Below are 19,352 nucleotides of genomic sequence, written 5' to 3'. Positions count from 1 at the left end.
TGATGGTACTCATAGTAAGTACACTGTCAATGTCAAATGCAGTGGTAGTATCACTACTAGTACTTGTTTCTCCAGTAGCAATACTCAATGTGTCAGTGGTAGTAGAAGTACTGGCTGTATTTGTGACAGTAGGAGGACTCGCTGGATCAGAAGTCAACATGTACAAAACAATAGTCGTAGAACTGTCTGTAGTTGTAAGGTCAGTAATGGAAGTAGTACTGTCAGTGTTAGTGTTAGTTGTAGTAATACTGTCAGTAGGGGTGGTATAATCAATTATAGCAGTACTAGTAGTAGTAGTAGTAGTAATATCAGTAGGGTTGGTATATTCAGCTATAGCAGTAGTAGTAGTAGTATCAGTTGGGGCAGTACCATCAGTTACAGTAGAATCAGTCCTGTCAGGAGTTATAATACTGTCAGTAGTAGTACCAGTAGTACCAGTAGTAGTAGTAGTAGTAGTAGTAATATCAGTAGGGGTAGTACCATCATTTACAGTAGCATCAGTCCAGTCAGGAGTTATAATACTGTCAGTAGTAGTACCAGTAGTACCAGTAGTAGTAGTAGTAGTAGCAGTAGTAGCAGTAGTAGCAGTAGTAGTAGTCGTATCAGTTGGGGTGGTATATTCAGTTACAGCAGCAGTAGTAGTAGTAGTAGTAGTATCAGTAGGGTTTGTATATTCAGTTACAGCAGCAGTAGTAGTAGTAGTAGTAGTAGTATCAGTAGGGTTTGTATATTCAGTTACAGCAGCAGTAGTAGTAATAGTAGTAGTAGAAGTATCAGTAGGGTTGGTATATTCAGTTACAGCAGCAGCAGTAGTAGTAGTAGTAGTAGTAGTATCGGTAGGGGTAGTACCATCATTTACAGTAACATCAGTCCTGTCAGGAGTTATAATACTGTCAGTAGTAGTAGCAGCTGCAGTAGTAGTACTATCAGTAGTAGTAGTAGTGGTAGAAGTGTCAGTCACTCCATCTGATGAGGCAGAGGGTCTATCAGATGCTGCTGAGTTAGAGTCACCAGCCGCTGTCAGAGAAGAAGAGTAATGTCTCTTTAGTGGATCTCAGCTTCCTGTTCCTGACAGATACTGATGGAACCCTCTGCAGAACCTCAACCACTGGTTTCACTTTACGATGGGAGGAACCCCAGAACCCCACACAGAACCTCAGGCCGGCAGTACACTACTTATATAGTGGAGCGTTATCTACGCTAACATCTGCTCTTATAAAGTGCTTAGAGGGTGTTACCTATGTTAATACGTGTCCTTAGTGTTTAAGGGGTGTTACCTATATTAATACCTGTCCTTAGTGTTTAGGGGTGTTACCTATGTTAATACCTGCCCTTAGTGTATGGAAGGTGTTACCTATGTTAATACCTGTCCTTAGTGTTTAGGGGTGTTACCTATGTTAATACCTGTCCTTAGTGTTTAGGGGTGTTACCTATGTTAATACCTGCCCTTAGTGTTTAGGGGGTGTTACCTATGTTAACACCTGCCCTTAGTTTTTAGGGGGTGTTACCTATATTAATACCTGCCCTTAGTGTTTGGAAGGTGTTACCTATGTTAATATCTGCCCTTAGTGTTTAAGGGGTGTTACCTATGTTAATACCTGCCCTTAGTGTTTAGAGGGTGTTACCTATGTTAATATCTGCCCTTAGTGTTTAAGGGGTGTTACCTATGTTAATACCTGCCCTTAGTGTTTAAGGGGTGTTACCTATATTAATACCTGTCCTTAGTGTTTAGAGGGTGTTACCTATGTTAATATCTGCCCTTAGTGTTTAAGGGGTGTTACCTATGTTAATACCTGCCCTTAGTGTTTGGAAGGTGTTACCTATGTTAATACCTGCCCTTAGTGTTTAGGGGGTGTTATCTATCTTAACACCTGCCCTTAGTGTTTAGGGGGTGTTACCTATATTAATACCTGCCCTTAGTGTTTGGAAGGTGTTACCTATGTTAATACCTGCCCTTAGTGTTTAGGGGGTGTTACCTATATTAATACCTGCCCTTAGTGTTTGGAAGGTGTTACCTATGTTAATACCTGCCCTTATTGTTTAAGGGGTGTTACCTATGTTAATACCTACCCTTAGTGTTAAGATGGTGTTACCTATGTTAATGCCTGCCCTTAGTGTTTAGGGGGTGTTACCTATATTAATACCTGCCCTTAGTGTTAAGATGGTGTTACCTATGTTAATACCTGCCCTTATATAGTGTTTAATAAATAATCGGCCACTCGCCTCCAATTTACGACCAGGTGTGATTCATCATGCAGCACACCTTGTGAGAGCAGATGTGGATGGTGAAGAATGTTTGGTGCATCTAGAGTTGACTTCTCTTATTTTTTCTCTTAACAGAAAATTATGAGAAAATTTAAGATCAATTTAAGAGGATATCACTGCATGAGGTCCAATCTGCTGCCATAACTTCACCAGTTCAGAACCAGTGAAACCCAACCAGCCAATCAGGTGTCAGCAGGATGTGGAACCACCCGGTTCAGTTTTGCAGAGAGTTCTACTGTTTCTGTAACCAAATCCAAACACTCTGCTGAACTCTCATCACACATCTGGTTGTTGCAGAACGTCAGATGAACTTTTCAAATGAGAGTCTGTGTGTCCATATTTGACCAGAGTTGTTGGATTCCGCCACTGTTACACCTCTCAGAGAGTTCTATCTGATTCTACCTGGCTCTATCTGGTTCTATCTGGTTCTACCTGGTTCTATCTGGGTCTACCTGGTTGTATCTGGTTGTATCTGGTTCTATCGGCTCTAAAAACAGGTGAACAGGTAAACAGGTGGACAAGTAAACAGGTGGACAGGTGAAGAGGTGAAGTGGTGAACAGGTTAACAGGTGGACAGGTGAACAGGTAAACAGGTAAACAGGTGGACAGGTAACCAGGTGAACAGGTGAACAGGTAAACAGGTAAACAGGTAAACAGGTAAACAGGTAAACAGGTGGACAGGTAACCAGGTGAACAGGTAAACAGTTTCACAGGTAAATAGGTTCACAGGTAAACAGGTTTAGGTAAACAAGTTAAAAGGTGAACAGGTGAACAGGTGAACAGGTGAAAAGGTAAACAGGTGAACAGGTGAAAAGGTAAACAGGTGGACAGGTAAACAGGTTGACAGTTGGACAGGTAAACAGGTAAACAGGTGAACAGGTGGACAGGTAAACAGGTGAACAGGTTAACAGGTGAACAGGTGAACAGGTTGAGAGGTGGACAGGTGCAAAGGTTGACAGGTTGACAGGTTGACAGGTGGACAGGTGGACAGGTGGACAGGTGAACAAATGAACAGATGAACAGGAGGACAGGTAAACAGGTTAACAGGTGAACAGGTTGAGAGGTGGACAGGTGCAAAGGTTGACAGGTTAACAGGTGAACAGGTGGACAGGTGAACAGGTGAACAGATGAACAGATGAATAGGTGAACAGGTGAACAGTACTCACTGGCTGCTGTTTCTGCTGCTTCACCTGAAAAAGACACAATATGTTACTGAGGGATTCACATCAACTGAACTCTGTGTGAATGTCGGCAGTATGGTGTGTTCAGGTACGTACAGGTGTTGGCAGTGTGGTGTGTTCAGGTACGTACAGGTGTTGGCAGTGTGGTGTGTTCAGGTAAGTCAGGTGTTGGCAGTGTGGTGTGTTCAGGTACGTACAGGTGTTGGCAGTGCCTTTGGGCAGGGGCAGGTATGATCCTGGTCTCCAGCTGCGGGATTTGAACCCTTGGCTGCAGCGCTGACAGTCCTGTCCACTGGTGTTGTGGTCACAGTCACACTGCAGTGTCGCGTCTCGTAACACACACTGAGAGGCGTGCAGGTTACACTTACACCTGCAGGAAACACAGGTTTACCTTCAGGACGCCGGGTGACCCAGAGGGTCACCCGGCGTCTTGTTGGCTGGTTGGTAGCCGGTGTAGCGTGTAGCTGTTAGTCGGTATAGATACCTGGCAGGTACGTCGATGTTAGAGATGGCGTAGAAGTACTTCAGCAGGTTGTCTCTCTGGACGTAGGTCCCTCCCAGCGCCGGGCGGAGGAGTCTCAGTCGGAGGTTGGTGAAGGTGAAGAAGTCTCTCAGACCTTTCATCGTCTCCATCCGGGTGTACAGGGCGTCCATGTTTATCAACTTCGGACCCGCAAACACCCCGAACCGAGCGCGCACCTCAAACACCATGATCTTCTCCTCCTATTGGTTGAACACCGGCAGTCAGTTAAATGCTCTTCAGCTATTGGTCAATCAATCGATCAACCTGTCTGTGAAGTTCCTCAGAAAGTCAGGTATATATATGGATCTATACCAGTTACCCACCTTGGCGCCGACCCAGCGGGAGTACTGCTCGGTACAGATAACCCGGGTTAAGTTACTCGGTGCTAAATCTGACACCCGTTTAGGAGACATACCGAACGCCTCCAGACAGTCATCAGCGTAGTACTGATAAGGCTGCCATGTCACACCTGAAACACAAACACTGATTAATACCAGTTATTAACCCTCTATCACCAGTTATTACCCCTCTATAACCAGTTATTACCCCTCTATTACCAGTTATTAACCCTCTATTACCAGTTATAACTCCTCTATCACCAGTTATTACCCCTCTATTACCAGTTATTAACCCTCTATTACCAGTTATAACTCCTCTATCACCAGTTATCACCCCTCTATTACCAGTTATAACATCTCTCCGCCCTCAGCGCCTCACCGACCAATCACCTTTGTCCATAGATTTCTCCAGCACCATGCTGGTTGGTCGACCGTACTCGAAGGTGACGATGATGTCATCGACCACCTCCAGACTCTTGTTCCAAGACAGAGTGATGTTGGCCAATAGGGGCTCAGGATACCTGGACCATGTGACCGTCTGCCAGTAGGTGATGAGCCCCCCCCTCTCCCTGTCTCCCATCAGCTGGGGGGGGTGAGACAGGTCGGGGCTAGAAGCATCACACTCATCGCTGCACAGGTACGGGTTCTCCTGCAGAACAACAAGCAGCACCCAGAGGTCACTTCACTGTGATGTCAGAGGTCTCAGTCTCAGTTTTCCATTGGTCGGGTCTGTGAGCGACTACGTCAGTCTTTATCTTTATTTCACCACCAGATGGCGTCAAAGTGAAGAAAACGTCATCAGGTTCATTCTGTGAGATCTCTGGACCACGACGGGACCAAATATGAGACTACGGTGACCTTCAGAACCAGCTGAGGTCTACACCGGGACGGGGACGGTGTGTCACAGAGAGCTTCAGGTCGACTACAGTCTGTCTCATTTCACTCCACAGCGCTCAGATACACTGTAGAGTAATATCGTTAGAGTAATATCATTAGAGTAATATCATTAGAGTAATATCGTTAGAGTAATATCATGAGAGTAATATCATGAGAGTAATATCATGAGAGTAACATCATGAGTAATATCATTAGAGTAATATCATGAGAGTAACATCATGAGTAATATCATGAGAGTAATATCATGAGAGTAACATCATGAGTAATATCATTAGAGTAATATCATGAGAGTAACATCATGAGTAATATCATGAGAGTAATATCATGAGAGTAATATCATTAGAGTAATATCATGAGAGTAATATCATGAGAGTAATATCATTAGAGTAATATCATGAGAGTAATATCATTAGAGTAATATCATGAGAGTAATATCATTAGAGTAATATCATTAGAGTAATATCATTAGAGTAATATCATGAGAGTAATATCATTAGAGTAATATCATGAGAGTAATATCATTAGAGTAATATCATTAGAGTAATATCATTAGAGTAATATCATGAGAGTAATATCATTAGAGTAATATCATGAGAGTAATATCATTAGAGTAATATCATTAGAGTAATATCATGAGAGTAATATCATTAGAGTAATATCATGAGAGTAATATCATTAGAGTAATATCATTAGAGTAATATCATTAGAGTAATATCATGAGAGTAATATCATTAGAGTAATATCATGAGAGTAATATCATGAGAGTAATATCATTAGAGTAATATCATGAGAGTAATATCATGAGAGTAATATCATGAGAGTAATATCATGAGAGTAACATCATGAGTAATATCATTAGAGTAATATCATGAGAGTAATATCATGAGTAATATCATGAGTAATATCATGAGAGTAATATCATGAGAGTAACATCATGAGTAATATCATGAGAGTAACATCATGAGTAATATCATGAGAGTAATATCATTAGAGTAATATCATGAGTAATATCATGAGAGTAATATCATGAGAGTAACATCATGAGTAATATCATGAGAGTAATATCATGAGACTAATATCATGAGTAATATCATGAGAGTAATATCATGAGAGTAACATCATGAGTAATATCATTAGAGTAATATCATTAGAGTAATATCATTAGAGTAATATCATGAGAGTAATATCATGAGTAATATCATGAGAGTAATATCATGAGAGTAACATCATGAGTAATATCATTAGAGTAATATCATGAGAGTAATATCATGAGAGTAATATCATGAGTAATATCATGAGAGTAATATCATTAGAGTAATATCATGAGAGTAATATCATGAGTAATATCATTAGAGTAATATCATTAGAGTAATATCATGAGAGTAATATCATGAGTAATATCATTAGAGTAATATCATGAGTAATATCATGAGAGTAATATCATTAGAGTAATATCATGAGAGTAATATCATGAGTAATATCATTAGAGTAATATCATTAGAGTAATATCATGAGAGTAACATCATGAGTAATATCATGAGAGTAATATCATGAGTAATATCATTAGAGTAATATCATTAGAGTAATATCATGAGAGTAATATCATGAGTAATATCATTAGAGTAATATCATGAGAGTAATATCATGAGTAATATCATTAGAGTAATATCATGAGAGTAATATCATGAGTAATATCATGAGAGTAATATCATGAGTAATATCATGAGAGTAACATCATGAGTAATATCATTAGAGTAATATCATGAGAGTAATATCATGAGTAATATCATTAGAGTAATATCATGAGTAATATCATTAGAGTAATATCATGAGAGTAATATCATGAGTAATATCATTAGAGTAATATCATGAGAGTAATATCATGAGAGTAATATCATGAGTAATATCATTAGAGTAATATCATGAGAGTAATATCATGAGTAATATCATGAGAGTAATATCATGAGTAATATCATGAGAGTAATATCATTAGAGTAATATCATGAGAGTAATATCATGAGTAATATCATTAGAGTAATATCATTAGAGTAATATCATGAGAGTAATATCATGAGTAATATCATTAGAGTAATATCATGAGTAATATCATGAGAGTAATATCATTAGAGTAATATCATGAGAGTAATATCATGAGTAATATCATTAGAGTAATATCATTAGAGTAATATCATGAGAGTAACATCATGAGTAATATCATGAGAGTAATATCATGAGTAATATCATTAGAGTAATATCATTAGAGTAATATCATGAGAGTAATATCATGAGTAATATCATTAGAGTAATATCATGAGAGTAATATCATGAGTAATATCATTAGAGTAATATCATGAGAGTAATATCATGAGTAATATCATGAGAGTAATATCATGAGTAATATCATGAGAGTAACATCATGAGTAATATCATTAGAGTAATATCATGAGAGTAATATCATGAGTAATATCATTAGAGTAATATCATGAGTAATATCATTAGAGTAATATCATGAGAGTAATATCATGAGTAATATCATTAGAGTAATATCATGAGAGTAATATCATGAGAGTAATATCATGAGTAATATCATTAGAGTAATATCATGAGAGTAATATCATGAGTAATATCATTAGAGTAATATCATGAGAGTAATATCATGAGTAATATCATTAGAGTAATATCATGAGAGTAATATCATGAGTAATATCATTAGAGTAATATCATGAGTAATATCATGAGAGTAATATCATGAGTAATATCATGAGAGTAACATCATGAGTAATATCATTAGAGTAATATCATGAGAGTAATATCATGAGAGTAATATCATGAGTAATATCATGAGAGTAATATCATGAGAGTAATATCATGAGTAATATCATGAGAGTAATATCATTAGAGTAATATCATTAGAGTAATATCATGAGAGTAATATCATGAGAGTAATATCATGAGTAATATCATGAGAGTAATATCATGAGAGTAATATCATGAGAGTAATATCATGAGTAATATCATGAGAGTAATATCATGAGAGTAATATCATGAGTAATATCATTAGAGTAATATCATTAGAGTAATATCATGAGTAATATCATTAGAGTAATATCATGAGTAATATCATGAGTAATATCATTAGAGTAATATCATGAGAGTAATATCATGAGAGTAATATCATGAGAGTAATATCATGAGAGTAATATCATGAGTAATATCATGAGAGTAATATCATGAGAGTAATATCATGAGAGTAATATCATGAGTAATATCATTAGAGTAATATCATTAGAGTAATATCATGAGTAATATCATGAGAGTAATATCATGAGTAATATCGTTAGAGTAATATCATGAGTAATATCGTTAGAGTAATATCATGAGTAATATCATGAGTAATATCATGAGTAATATCATGAGTGTAATATCATGAGAGTAATATCATGAGTAATATCATGAGAGTAATATCATGAGTAATATCATGAGAGTAATATCATTAGAGTAATATCATGAGTAATATCATGAGTAATATCATGAGAGTAATATCATGAGTAATATCATGAGTAATATCATTAGAGTAATATCATGAGAGTAATATCATGAGAGTAATATCATGAGAGTAATATCATTAGAGTAATATCATTAGAGTAATATCATGAGAGTAATATCATTAGAGTAATATCATGAGAGTAATATCGTGAGAGTAATATCATGAGTAATATCATGAGTAATATCATTAGAGTAATATCATGAGAGTAATATCATGAGTAATATCATTAGAGTAATATCATGAGTAATATCATTAGAGTAATATCATGAGAGTAATATCATGAGTAATATCATTAGAGTAATATCATTAGAGTAATATCATGAGAGTAATATCATGAGTAATATCATGAGAGTAATATCATGAGAGTAATATCATGATTAATATCATGAGAGTAATATCGTTAGAGTAATATCATGAGTAATATCATTAGAGTAATATCATGAGTAATATCATGAGAGTAATATCATGAGAGTAATATCATGAGAGTAATATCGTTAGAGTAATATCATGAGTAATATCATTAGAGTAATATCATGAGTAATATCATGAGAGTAATATCATGAGTAATATCATGAGAGTAATATCATGAGAGTAATATCATGAGAGTAATATCATTAGAGTAATATCATGAGAGTAATATCATGAGAGTAATATCATTAGAGTAATATCATGAGTAATATCATGAGTAATATCATTAGAGTAATATCATGAGTAATATCATGAGAGTAATATCATGAGTAATATCATGAGTAATATCATGAGAGTAATATCATGAGTAATATCATGAGTAATATCGTGAGAGTAATATCATGAGTAATATCATGAGAGTAATATCATGAGTAATATCATGAGTAATATCATTAGAGTAATATCATGAGAGTAATATCATGAGTAATATCATGAGTAATATCATGAGTAATATCATGAGTAATATCATTAGAGTAATATCATGAGAGTAATATCATGAGTAATATCGTTAGAGTAATATCATGAGTAATATCATGAGTAATATCATGAGAGTAATATCGTTAGAGTAATATCATGAGTAATATCATGAGTAATATCATGAGAGTAATATCATGAGAGTAATATGAGTAATATCGTTAGAGTAATATCATGAGTAATATCGTTAGAGTAATATCATGAGAGTAATATCGTTAGAGTAATATCATTAGAGTAATATCATGAGTAATATCATGAGAGTAATATCATGAGTAATATCATGAGTAATATCGTTAGAGTAATATCATGAGTAATATCATGAGTAATATCATGAGTAATATCATGAGTAATATCATGAGTAATATCATGAGTAATATCATGAGTAATATCGTTAGAGTAATATCATGAGTAATATCGTTAGAGTAATATCATGAGTAATATCATGAGTAATATCATGAGTAATATCATGAGTAATATCGTTAGAGTAATATCATGAGTAATATCATGAGTAATATCATGAGTAATATCATGAGTAATATCGTTAGAGTAATATCATGAGTAATATCGTTAGAGTAATATCATGAGAGTTATATCATGAGTAATATCATTAGAGTAATATCATTAGAGTAATATCATGAGTAATATCATGAGAGTAATATCATGAGAGTAATATCATTAGAGTAATATCATGAGAGTAATATCATGAGAGTAATATAATGAGAGTAATATCATGAGTAATATCATGAGAGTAATATCATGAGTAATATCATGAGAGTAATATCATGAGTAAAATCATGAGAGTAATATCATGAGAGTAATATCATGAGAGTAATATCATGAGAGTAATATCATGAGTAATATCATGAGAGTAATATCATGAGAGTAATATCATTAGAGTAATATCATGAGACTAATATCATGAGAGTAATATCATGAGTAATATCATGAGAGTAATATCATGAGAGTAATATCATTAGAGTAATATCATGAGAGTAATATCATGAGAGTAATATCATGAGTAATATCATGAGAGTAATATCATGAGAGTAATATCATGAGAGTAATATCATGAGTAATATCATTAGAGTAATATCATTAGAGTAATATCATGAGTAATATCATGAGAGTAATATCATGAGTAATATCATGAGTAATATCGTTAGAGTAATATCATGAGTAATATCATGAGTAATATCATTAGAGTAATATCATGAGTAATATCATTAGAGTAATATCATGAGTAATATCATGAGTAATATCATTAGAGTAATATCATGAGAGTAATATCATGAGAGTAATATCATGAGTAATATCATGAGAGTAATATCATGAGAGTAATATCATGAGAGTAATATCATGAGTAATATCATTAGAGTAATATCATTAGAGTAATATCATGAGTAATATCATGAGAGTAATATCATGAGTAATATCATGAGTAATATCGTTAGAGTAATATCATGAGTAATATCGTTAGAGTAATATCATGAGTAATATCATGAGTAATATCATGAGTGTAATATCATGAGAGTAATATCATGAGTAATATCATGAGAGTAATATCATGAGTAATATCATGAGAGTAATATCATTAGAGTAATATCATGAGTAATATCATGAGTAATATCATGAGAGTAATATCATGAGTAATATCATGAGTAATATCATTAGAGTAATATCATGAGAGTAATATCATGAGAGTAATATCATGAGAGTAATATCATGAGTAATATCATGAGAGTAATATCATGAGAGTAATATCATGAGAGTAATATCATGAGAGTAATATCATGAGTAATATCATGAGAGTAATATCATGAGAGTAATATCATGAGAGTAATATCATGAGTAATATCATGAGTAATATCATGAGAGTAATATCATGAGAGTAATATCATGAGAGTAATATCATGAGTAATATCATGAGAGTAATATCATGAGAGTAATATCATGAGAGTAATATCATGAGTAATATCATGAGTAATATCATGAGAGTAATATCATGAGTAATATCATGAGTAATATCATGAGAGTAATATCATGAGAGTAATATCATGAGAGTAATATCATGAGTAATATCATGAGAGTAATATCATGAGAGTAATATCATGAGAGTAATATCATGAGTAATATCATGAGAGTAATATCATGAGAGTAATATCATGAGAGTAATATCATGAGTAATATCATGAGAGTAATATCATGAGTAATATCATGAGAGTAATATCATGAGAGTAATATCATGAGAGTAATATCATGAGAGTAATATCATGAGTAATATCATGAGAGTAATATCATTAGAGTAATATCATGAGTAATATCATGAGTAATATCATGAGAGTAATATCATGAGTAATATCATGAGTAATATCATGAGTAATATCATGAGAGTAATATCATGAGTAATATCATGAGTAATATCGTGAGAGTAATATCATGAGTAATATCATGAGTAATATCATGAGTAATATCATTAGAGTAATATCATGAGAGTAATATCATGAGTAATATCATGAGTAATATCATGAGAGTAATATCATGAGAGTAATATCATTAGAGTAATATCATGAGTAATATCATGAGAGTAATATCATGAGTAATATCATGAGAGTAATATCATGAGTAATATCATGAGTAATATCATGAGAGTAATATCATGAGTAATATCATGAGTAATATCATTAGAGTAATATCATGAGAGTAATATCATGAGTAATATCATGAGAGTAATATCATGAGAGTAATATCATGAGAGTAATATCATGAGTAATATCATGAGAGTAATATCATGAGTAATATCATGAGAGTAATATCATGAGTAATATCATGAGTAATATCGTGAGAGTAATATCATGAGTAATATCATGAGTAATATCATTAGAGTAATATCATGAGAGTAATATCATGAGTAATATCGTGAGAGTAATATCATGAGTAATATCATGAGTAATATCATTAGAGTAATATCATGAGAGTAATATCATGAGTAATATCATGAGAGTAATATCATGAGAGTAATATCATGAGAGTAATATCATGAGAGTAATATCATGAGTAATATCGTGAGAGTAATATCATGAGTAATATCATGAGTAATATCATTAGAGTAATATCATGAGAGTAATATCATGAGTAATATCATGAGAGTAATATCGTTAGAGTAATATCATGAGTAATATCATTAGAGTAATATCATGAGTAATATCATGAGAGTAATATCATGAGAGTAATATCATTAGAGTAATATCATGAGTAATATCATGAGAGTAATATCATGAGTAATATCATGAGAGTAATATCATGAGAGTAATATCATGAGTAATATCATGAGAGTAATATCATGAGAGTAATATCATGAGAGTAATATCATGAGAGTAATATCATGAGTAATATCATGAGAGTAATATCATGAGTAATATCATGAGAGTAATATCATGAGAGTAATATCATTAGAGTAATATGAGTAATATCATGAGTAATATCATTAGAGTAATATCATGAGTAATATCATTAGAGTAATATCATGAGAGTAATATCATGAGAGTAATATCATGAGTAATATCATGAGAGTAATATCATGAGTAATATCGTTAGAGTAATATCATGAGTAATATCGTGAGAGTAATATCATGAGTAATATCATGAGAGTAATATCATGAGTAATATCATGAGTAATATCATTAGAGTAATATCATGAGAGTAATATCATGAGTAATATCATTAGAGTAATATCATGAGTAATATCATGAGTAATATCATTAGAGTAATATCATGAGAGTAATATCATGAGTAATATCATGAGAGTAATATCATGAGAGTAATATCATGAGAGTAATATCATGAGTAATATCATGAGAGTAATATCATGAGTAATATCATGAGAGTAATATCATGAGAGTAATATCATGAGAGTAATATCATGAGTAATATCATGAGAGTAATATCATGAGAGTAATATCATGAGAGTAATATCATGAGTAATATCATGAGAGTAATATCATGAGAGTAATATCATGAGAGTAATATCATGAGTAATATCATGAGAGTAATATCATGAGAGTAATATCATGAGAGTAATATCATGAGTAATATCATGAGAGTAATATCATGAGAGTAATATCATGAGAGTAATATCATGAGTAATATCATGAAAGTAATATCATGAGAGTAATATCATGAGAGTAATATCATGAGAGTAATATCATGAGTAATATCATGAGAGTAATATCATGAGTAATATCATGAGTAATATCATGAGTAATATCATGAGTAATATCATGAGAGTAATATCATGAGTAATATCGTTAGAGTAATATCATGAGTAATATCATGAGTAATATCATGAGTAATATCATGAGTAATATCATGAGAGTAATATCATGAGTAATATCATGAGTAATATCATGAGAGTAATATCATGAGAGTAATATCATGAGAGTAATATCATGAGTAATATCATGAGAGTAATATCATGAGTAATATCATGAGAGTAATATCATGAGTAATATCATGAGAGTAATATCATGAGTAATATCATGAGTAATATCATGAGAGTAATATCATGAGTAATATCATGAGTAATATCGTGAGAGTAATATCATGAGTAATATCATGAGTAATATCATTAGAGTAATATCATGAGAGTAATATCATGAGTAATATCATGAGAGTAATATCATGAGAGTAATATCATGAGAGTAATATCATGAGTAATATCATGAGAGTAATATCATGAGTAATATCATGAGAGTAATATCATGAGTAATATCATGAGTAATATCGTGAGAGTAATATCATGAGTAATATCATGAGTAATATCATTAGAGTAATATCATGAGAGTAATATCATGAGTAATATCGTGAGAGTAATATCATGAGTAATATCATGAGTAATATCATTAGAGTAATATCATGAGAGTAATATCATGAGTAATATCATGAGAGTAATATCATGAGAGTAATATCATGAGAGTAATATCATGAGTAATATCATGAGAGTAATATCATGAGTAATATCATTAGAGTAATATCATGAGACTAATATCATGAGTAATATCATGAGAGTAATATCATGAGAGTAACATCATGAGTAATATCATTAGAGTAATATCATTAGAGTAATATCATTAGAGTAATATCATGAGAGTAATATCATGAGTAATATCATGAGAGTAATATCATGAGAGTAATATCATGAGAGTAATATCATGAGTAATATCGTGAGAGTAATATCATGAGTAATATCATGAGTAATATCATTAGAGTAATATCATGAGAGTAATATCATGAGTAATATCATGAGAGTAATATCGTTAGAGTAATATCATGAGTAATATCATTAGAGTAATATCATGAGTAATATCATGAGAGTAATATCATGAGAGTAATATCATTAGAGTAATATCATGAGTAATATCATGAGAGTAATATCATGAGTAATATCATGAGAGTAATATCATGAGAGTAATATCATGAGTAATATCATGAGAGTAATATCATGAGAGTAATATCATGAGAGTAATATCATGAGTAATATCATGAGAGTAATATCATGAGTAATATCATGAGAGTAATATCATGAGAGTAATATCATTAGAGTAATATGAGTAATATCATGAGTAATATCATTAGAGTAATATCATGAGTAATATCATTAGAGTAATATCATGAGAGTAATATCATGAGAGTAATATCATGAGTAATATCATGAGAGTAATATCATGAGTAATATCGTTAGAGTAATATCATGAGTAATATCGTGAGAGTAATATCATGAGTAATATCATGAGTAATATCATTAGAGTAATATCATGAGAGTAATATCATGAGTAATATCATTAGAGTAATATCATGAGTAATATCATGAGTAATATCATTAGAGTAATATCATGAGAGTAATATCATGAGTAATATCATGAGAGTAATATCATGAGAGTAATATCATGAGAGTAATATCATGAGTAATATCATGAGAGTAATATCATGAGTAATATCATGAGAGTAATATCATGAGAGTAATATCATGAGAGTAATATCATGAGTAATATCATGAGAGTAATATCATGAGAGTAATATCATGAGAGTAATATCATGAGTAATATCATGAGAGTAATATCATGAGAGTAATATCATGAGAGTAATATCATGAGTAATATCATGAGAGTAATATCATGAGAGTAATATCATGAGAGTAATATCATTAGTAATATCATGAGAGTAATATCATGAGAGTAATATCATGAGAGTAATATCATGAGAGTAATATCATGAGTAATATCATGAAAGTAATATCATGAGAGTAATATCATGAGAGTAATATCATGAGAGTAATATCATGAGTAATATCATGAGAGTAATATCATGAGTAATATCATGAGTAATATCATGAGTAATATCATGAGTAATATCATGAGAGTAATATCATGAGTAATATCGTTAGAGTAATATCATGAGTAATATCATGAGTAATATCATGAGTAATATCATTAGAGTAATATCATGAGAGTAATATCATGAGTAATATCATGAGTAATATCATGAGAGTAATATCATGAGAGTAATATCATGAGAGTAATATCATGAGTAATATCATGAGAGTAATATCATGAGTAATATCATGAGAGTAATATCATGAGTAATATCATGAGTAATATCATGAGAGTAATATCATGAGTAATATCATGAGTAATATCGTGAGTAATATCATTAGAGTAATATCATGAGAGTAATATCATGAGTAATATCATGAGTAATATCATTAGAGTAATATCATGAGAGTAATATCATGAGTAATATCATTAGAGTAATATCATGAGTAATATCATGACAGTAATATCATGAGAGTAATATCATTAGAGTAATATCATGAGTAATATCATGAGAGTAATATCATGAGTAATATCATGAGAGTAATATCATGAGAGTAATATCATGAGAGTAATATCATGAGTAATATCATGAGTAATATCATGAGAGTAATATCATGAGAGTAATATCATGAGAGTAATATCATTAGAGTAATATCATGAGTAATATCATGAGAGTAATATCATGAGTAATATCATGAGAGTAATATCATGAGAGTAATATCATGAGAGTAATATCATGAGTAATATCATGAGAGTAATATCATGAGAGTAATATCATGAGAGTAATATCATGAGAGTAATATCATGAGTAATATCATGAGAGTAATATCATGAGTAATATCATGAGAGTAATATCATGAGAGTAATATCATGAGAGTAATATCATGAGAGTAATATCATTAGAGTAATATCATGAGTAATATCATGAGTAATATCATTAGAGTAATATCATGAGTAATATCATTAGAGTAATATCATTAGAGTAATATCATGAGTAATATCATGAGAGTAATATCATGAGTAATATCATGAGTAATATCATGAGAGTAATATCATGAGAGTAATATCATGAGTAATATCATGAGAGTAATATCATGAGTAATATCGTTAGAGTAATATCATGAGTAATATCGTGAGAGTAATATCATGAGTAATATAATGAGAGTAATATCATGAGTAATATCATGAGTAATATCATTAGAGTAATATCATGAGAGTAATATCATGAGTAATATCATTAGAGTAATATCATGAATAATATCATGAGTAATATCATGAGAGTAATATCATGAGAGTAATATCATGAGAGTAATATCATGAGAGTAATATCATGAGTAATATCATGAGAGTAATATCATGAGTAATATCATGAGAGTAATATCATGAGAGTAATATCATGAGAGTAATATCATGAGAGTAATATCATGAGAGTAATGTCATGAGTAATATCATGAGAGTAATATCATGAGTAATATCATGAGAGTAATATCATGAGAGTAATATCATGAGAGTAATATCATGAGAGTAATATCATGAGTAATATCATGAGAGTAATATCATGAGAGTAATATCATGAGTAATATCATGAGTAATATCATGAGAGTAATATCATGAGAGTAATATCATTAGAGTAATATCATGAGTAATATCATTAGAGTAATATCATGAGTAATATCATTAGAGTAATATCATTAGAGTAATATCATGAGTAATATCATGAGAGTAATATCATGAGTAATATCATGAGTAATATCATGAGAGTAATATCATGAGAGTAATATCATGAGTAATATCATGAGAGTAATATCATGAGTAATATCGTTAGAGTAATATCATGAGTAATATCGTGAGAGTAATATCATGAGTAATATCATGAGAGTAATATCATGAGTAATATCATGAGTAATATCATTAGAGTAATATCATGAGAGTAATATCATGAGTAATATCATTAGAGTAATATCATGAATAATATCATGAGTAATATCATGAGTAATATCATGAGAGTAATATCATGAGTAATATCATGAGAGTAATATCATGAGAGTAATATCATGAGAGTAATATCATGAGTAATATCATGAGAGTAATATCATGAGAGTAATATCATGAGAGTAATATCATGAGTAATATCATGAGAGTAATATCATGAGAGTAATATCATGAGAGTAATATCATGAGTAATATGAGAGTAATATCATGAGAGTAATATCATGAGAGTAATATCATGAGAGTAATATCATGAGTAATATCATGAGAGTAATATCATGAGTAATATCATGAGAGTAATATCATGAGAGTAATATCATGAGAGTAATATCATTAGAGTAATATCATGAGTAATATCATGAGTAATATCATTAGAGTAATATCATGAGTAATATCATTAGAGTAATATCATGAGTAATATCATGAGAGTAATATCATGAGAGTAATATCATGAGAGTAATATCATTAGAGTAATATCATGAGTAATATCATGAGAGTAATATCATGAGTAATATCATGAGTAATATCATGAGTAATATCGTGAGAGTAATATCATGAGTAATATCATGAGTAATATCATTAGAGTAATATCATGAGTAATATCATGAGAGTAATATCATGAGTAATATCATGAGTAATATCATGAGAGTAATATCATGAGTAATATCATGAGTAATATCATGAGAGTAATATCATGAGTAATATCATGAGTAATATCATTAGAGTAATATCATGAGAGTAATATCATGAGTAATATCATTAGAGTAATATCATGAGTAATATCATGAGTAATATCGTGAGAGTAATATCATGAGTAATATCATTAGAGTAATATCATTAGAGTAATATCATGAGTAATATCGTGAGAGTAATATCATGAGTAATATCATTAGAGTAATATCATTAGAGTAATATCATGAGTAATATCATGAGAGTAATATCATGAGTAATATCATTAGAGTAATATCATTAGAGTAATATCATGAGTAATATCATGAGTAATATCGTGAGAGTAATATCATGAGTAATATCATGAGAGTAATATCATGAGTAATATCGTTAGAGTAATATCATGAGAGTAATATCATGAGTAATATCATGAGAGTAATATCATGAGTAATATCGTTAGAGTAATATCATGAGTAATATCATGAGTAATATCATTAGAGTAATATCATGAGTAATATCATGAGTAATATCATGAGAGTAATATCATGAGAGTAATATCATGAGTAATATCATGAGAGTAATATCGTTAGAGTAATATCATGAGAGTAATATGAGTAATATCGTTAGAGTAAT

The 19,352-nt window shown here is 31.5% G+C and overlaps 1 protein-coding gene across 2 annotated transcripts in view; it reads right to left on the bottom strand.

The window, feature by feature from the left end:
- LOC141763789 (netrin-G2-like) overlaps positions 1-19,352 on the bottom strand; it is a 41,774-nt gene that overhangs the window by 6,787 nt on the left and 15,635 nt on the right. For both annotated transcript variants that reach the window (XM_074628519.1, XM_074628520.1), the window contains exons 3-7: positions 4,698-4,956; positions 4,293-4,438; positions 3,931-4,169; positions 3,644-3,816; positions 3,432-3,455 (exon numbers count right to left, since the gene is read on the bottom strand). In XM_074628519.1, the coding sequence (XP_074484620.1) occupies positions 3,432-3,455; positions 3,644-3,816; positions 3,931-4,169; positions 4,293-4,438; positions 4,698-4,956 (841 nt within the window). The remainder of the gene's footprint in view (positions 1-3,431; positions 3,456-3,643; positions 3,817-3,930; positions 4,170-4,292; positions 4,439-4,697; positions 4,957-19,352) is intronic.

Source organism: Sebastes fasciatus, unplaced genomic scaffold (assembly GCF_043250625.1).
Source record: "Sebastes fasciatus isolate fSebFas1 unplaced genomic scaffold, fSebFas1.pri Scaffold_43, whole genome shotgun sequence".
Lineage (NCBI taxonomy): Eukaryota > Metazoa > Chordata > Actinopteri > Perciformes > Sebastidae > Sebastes > Sebastes fasciatus.
The sequence above is the reverse complement of the archived record's forward strand: the minus strand, read 5'-3'. Positions and strand labels throughout refer to the sequence as shown.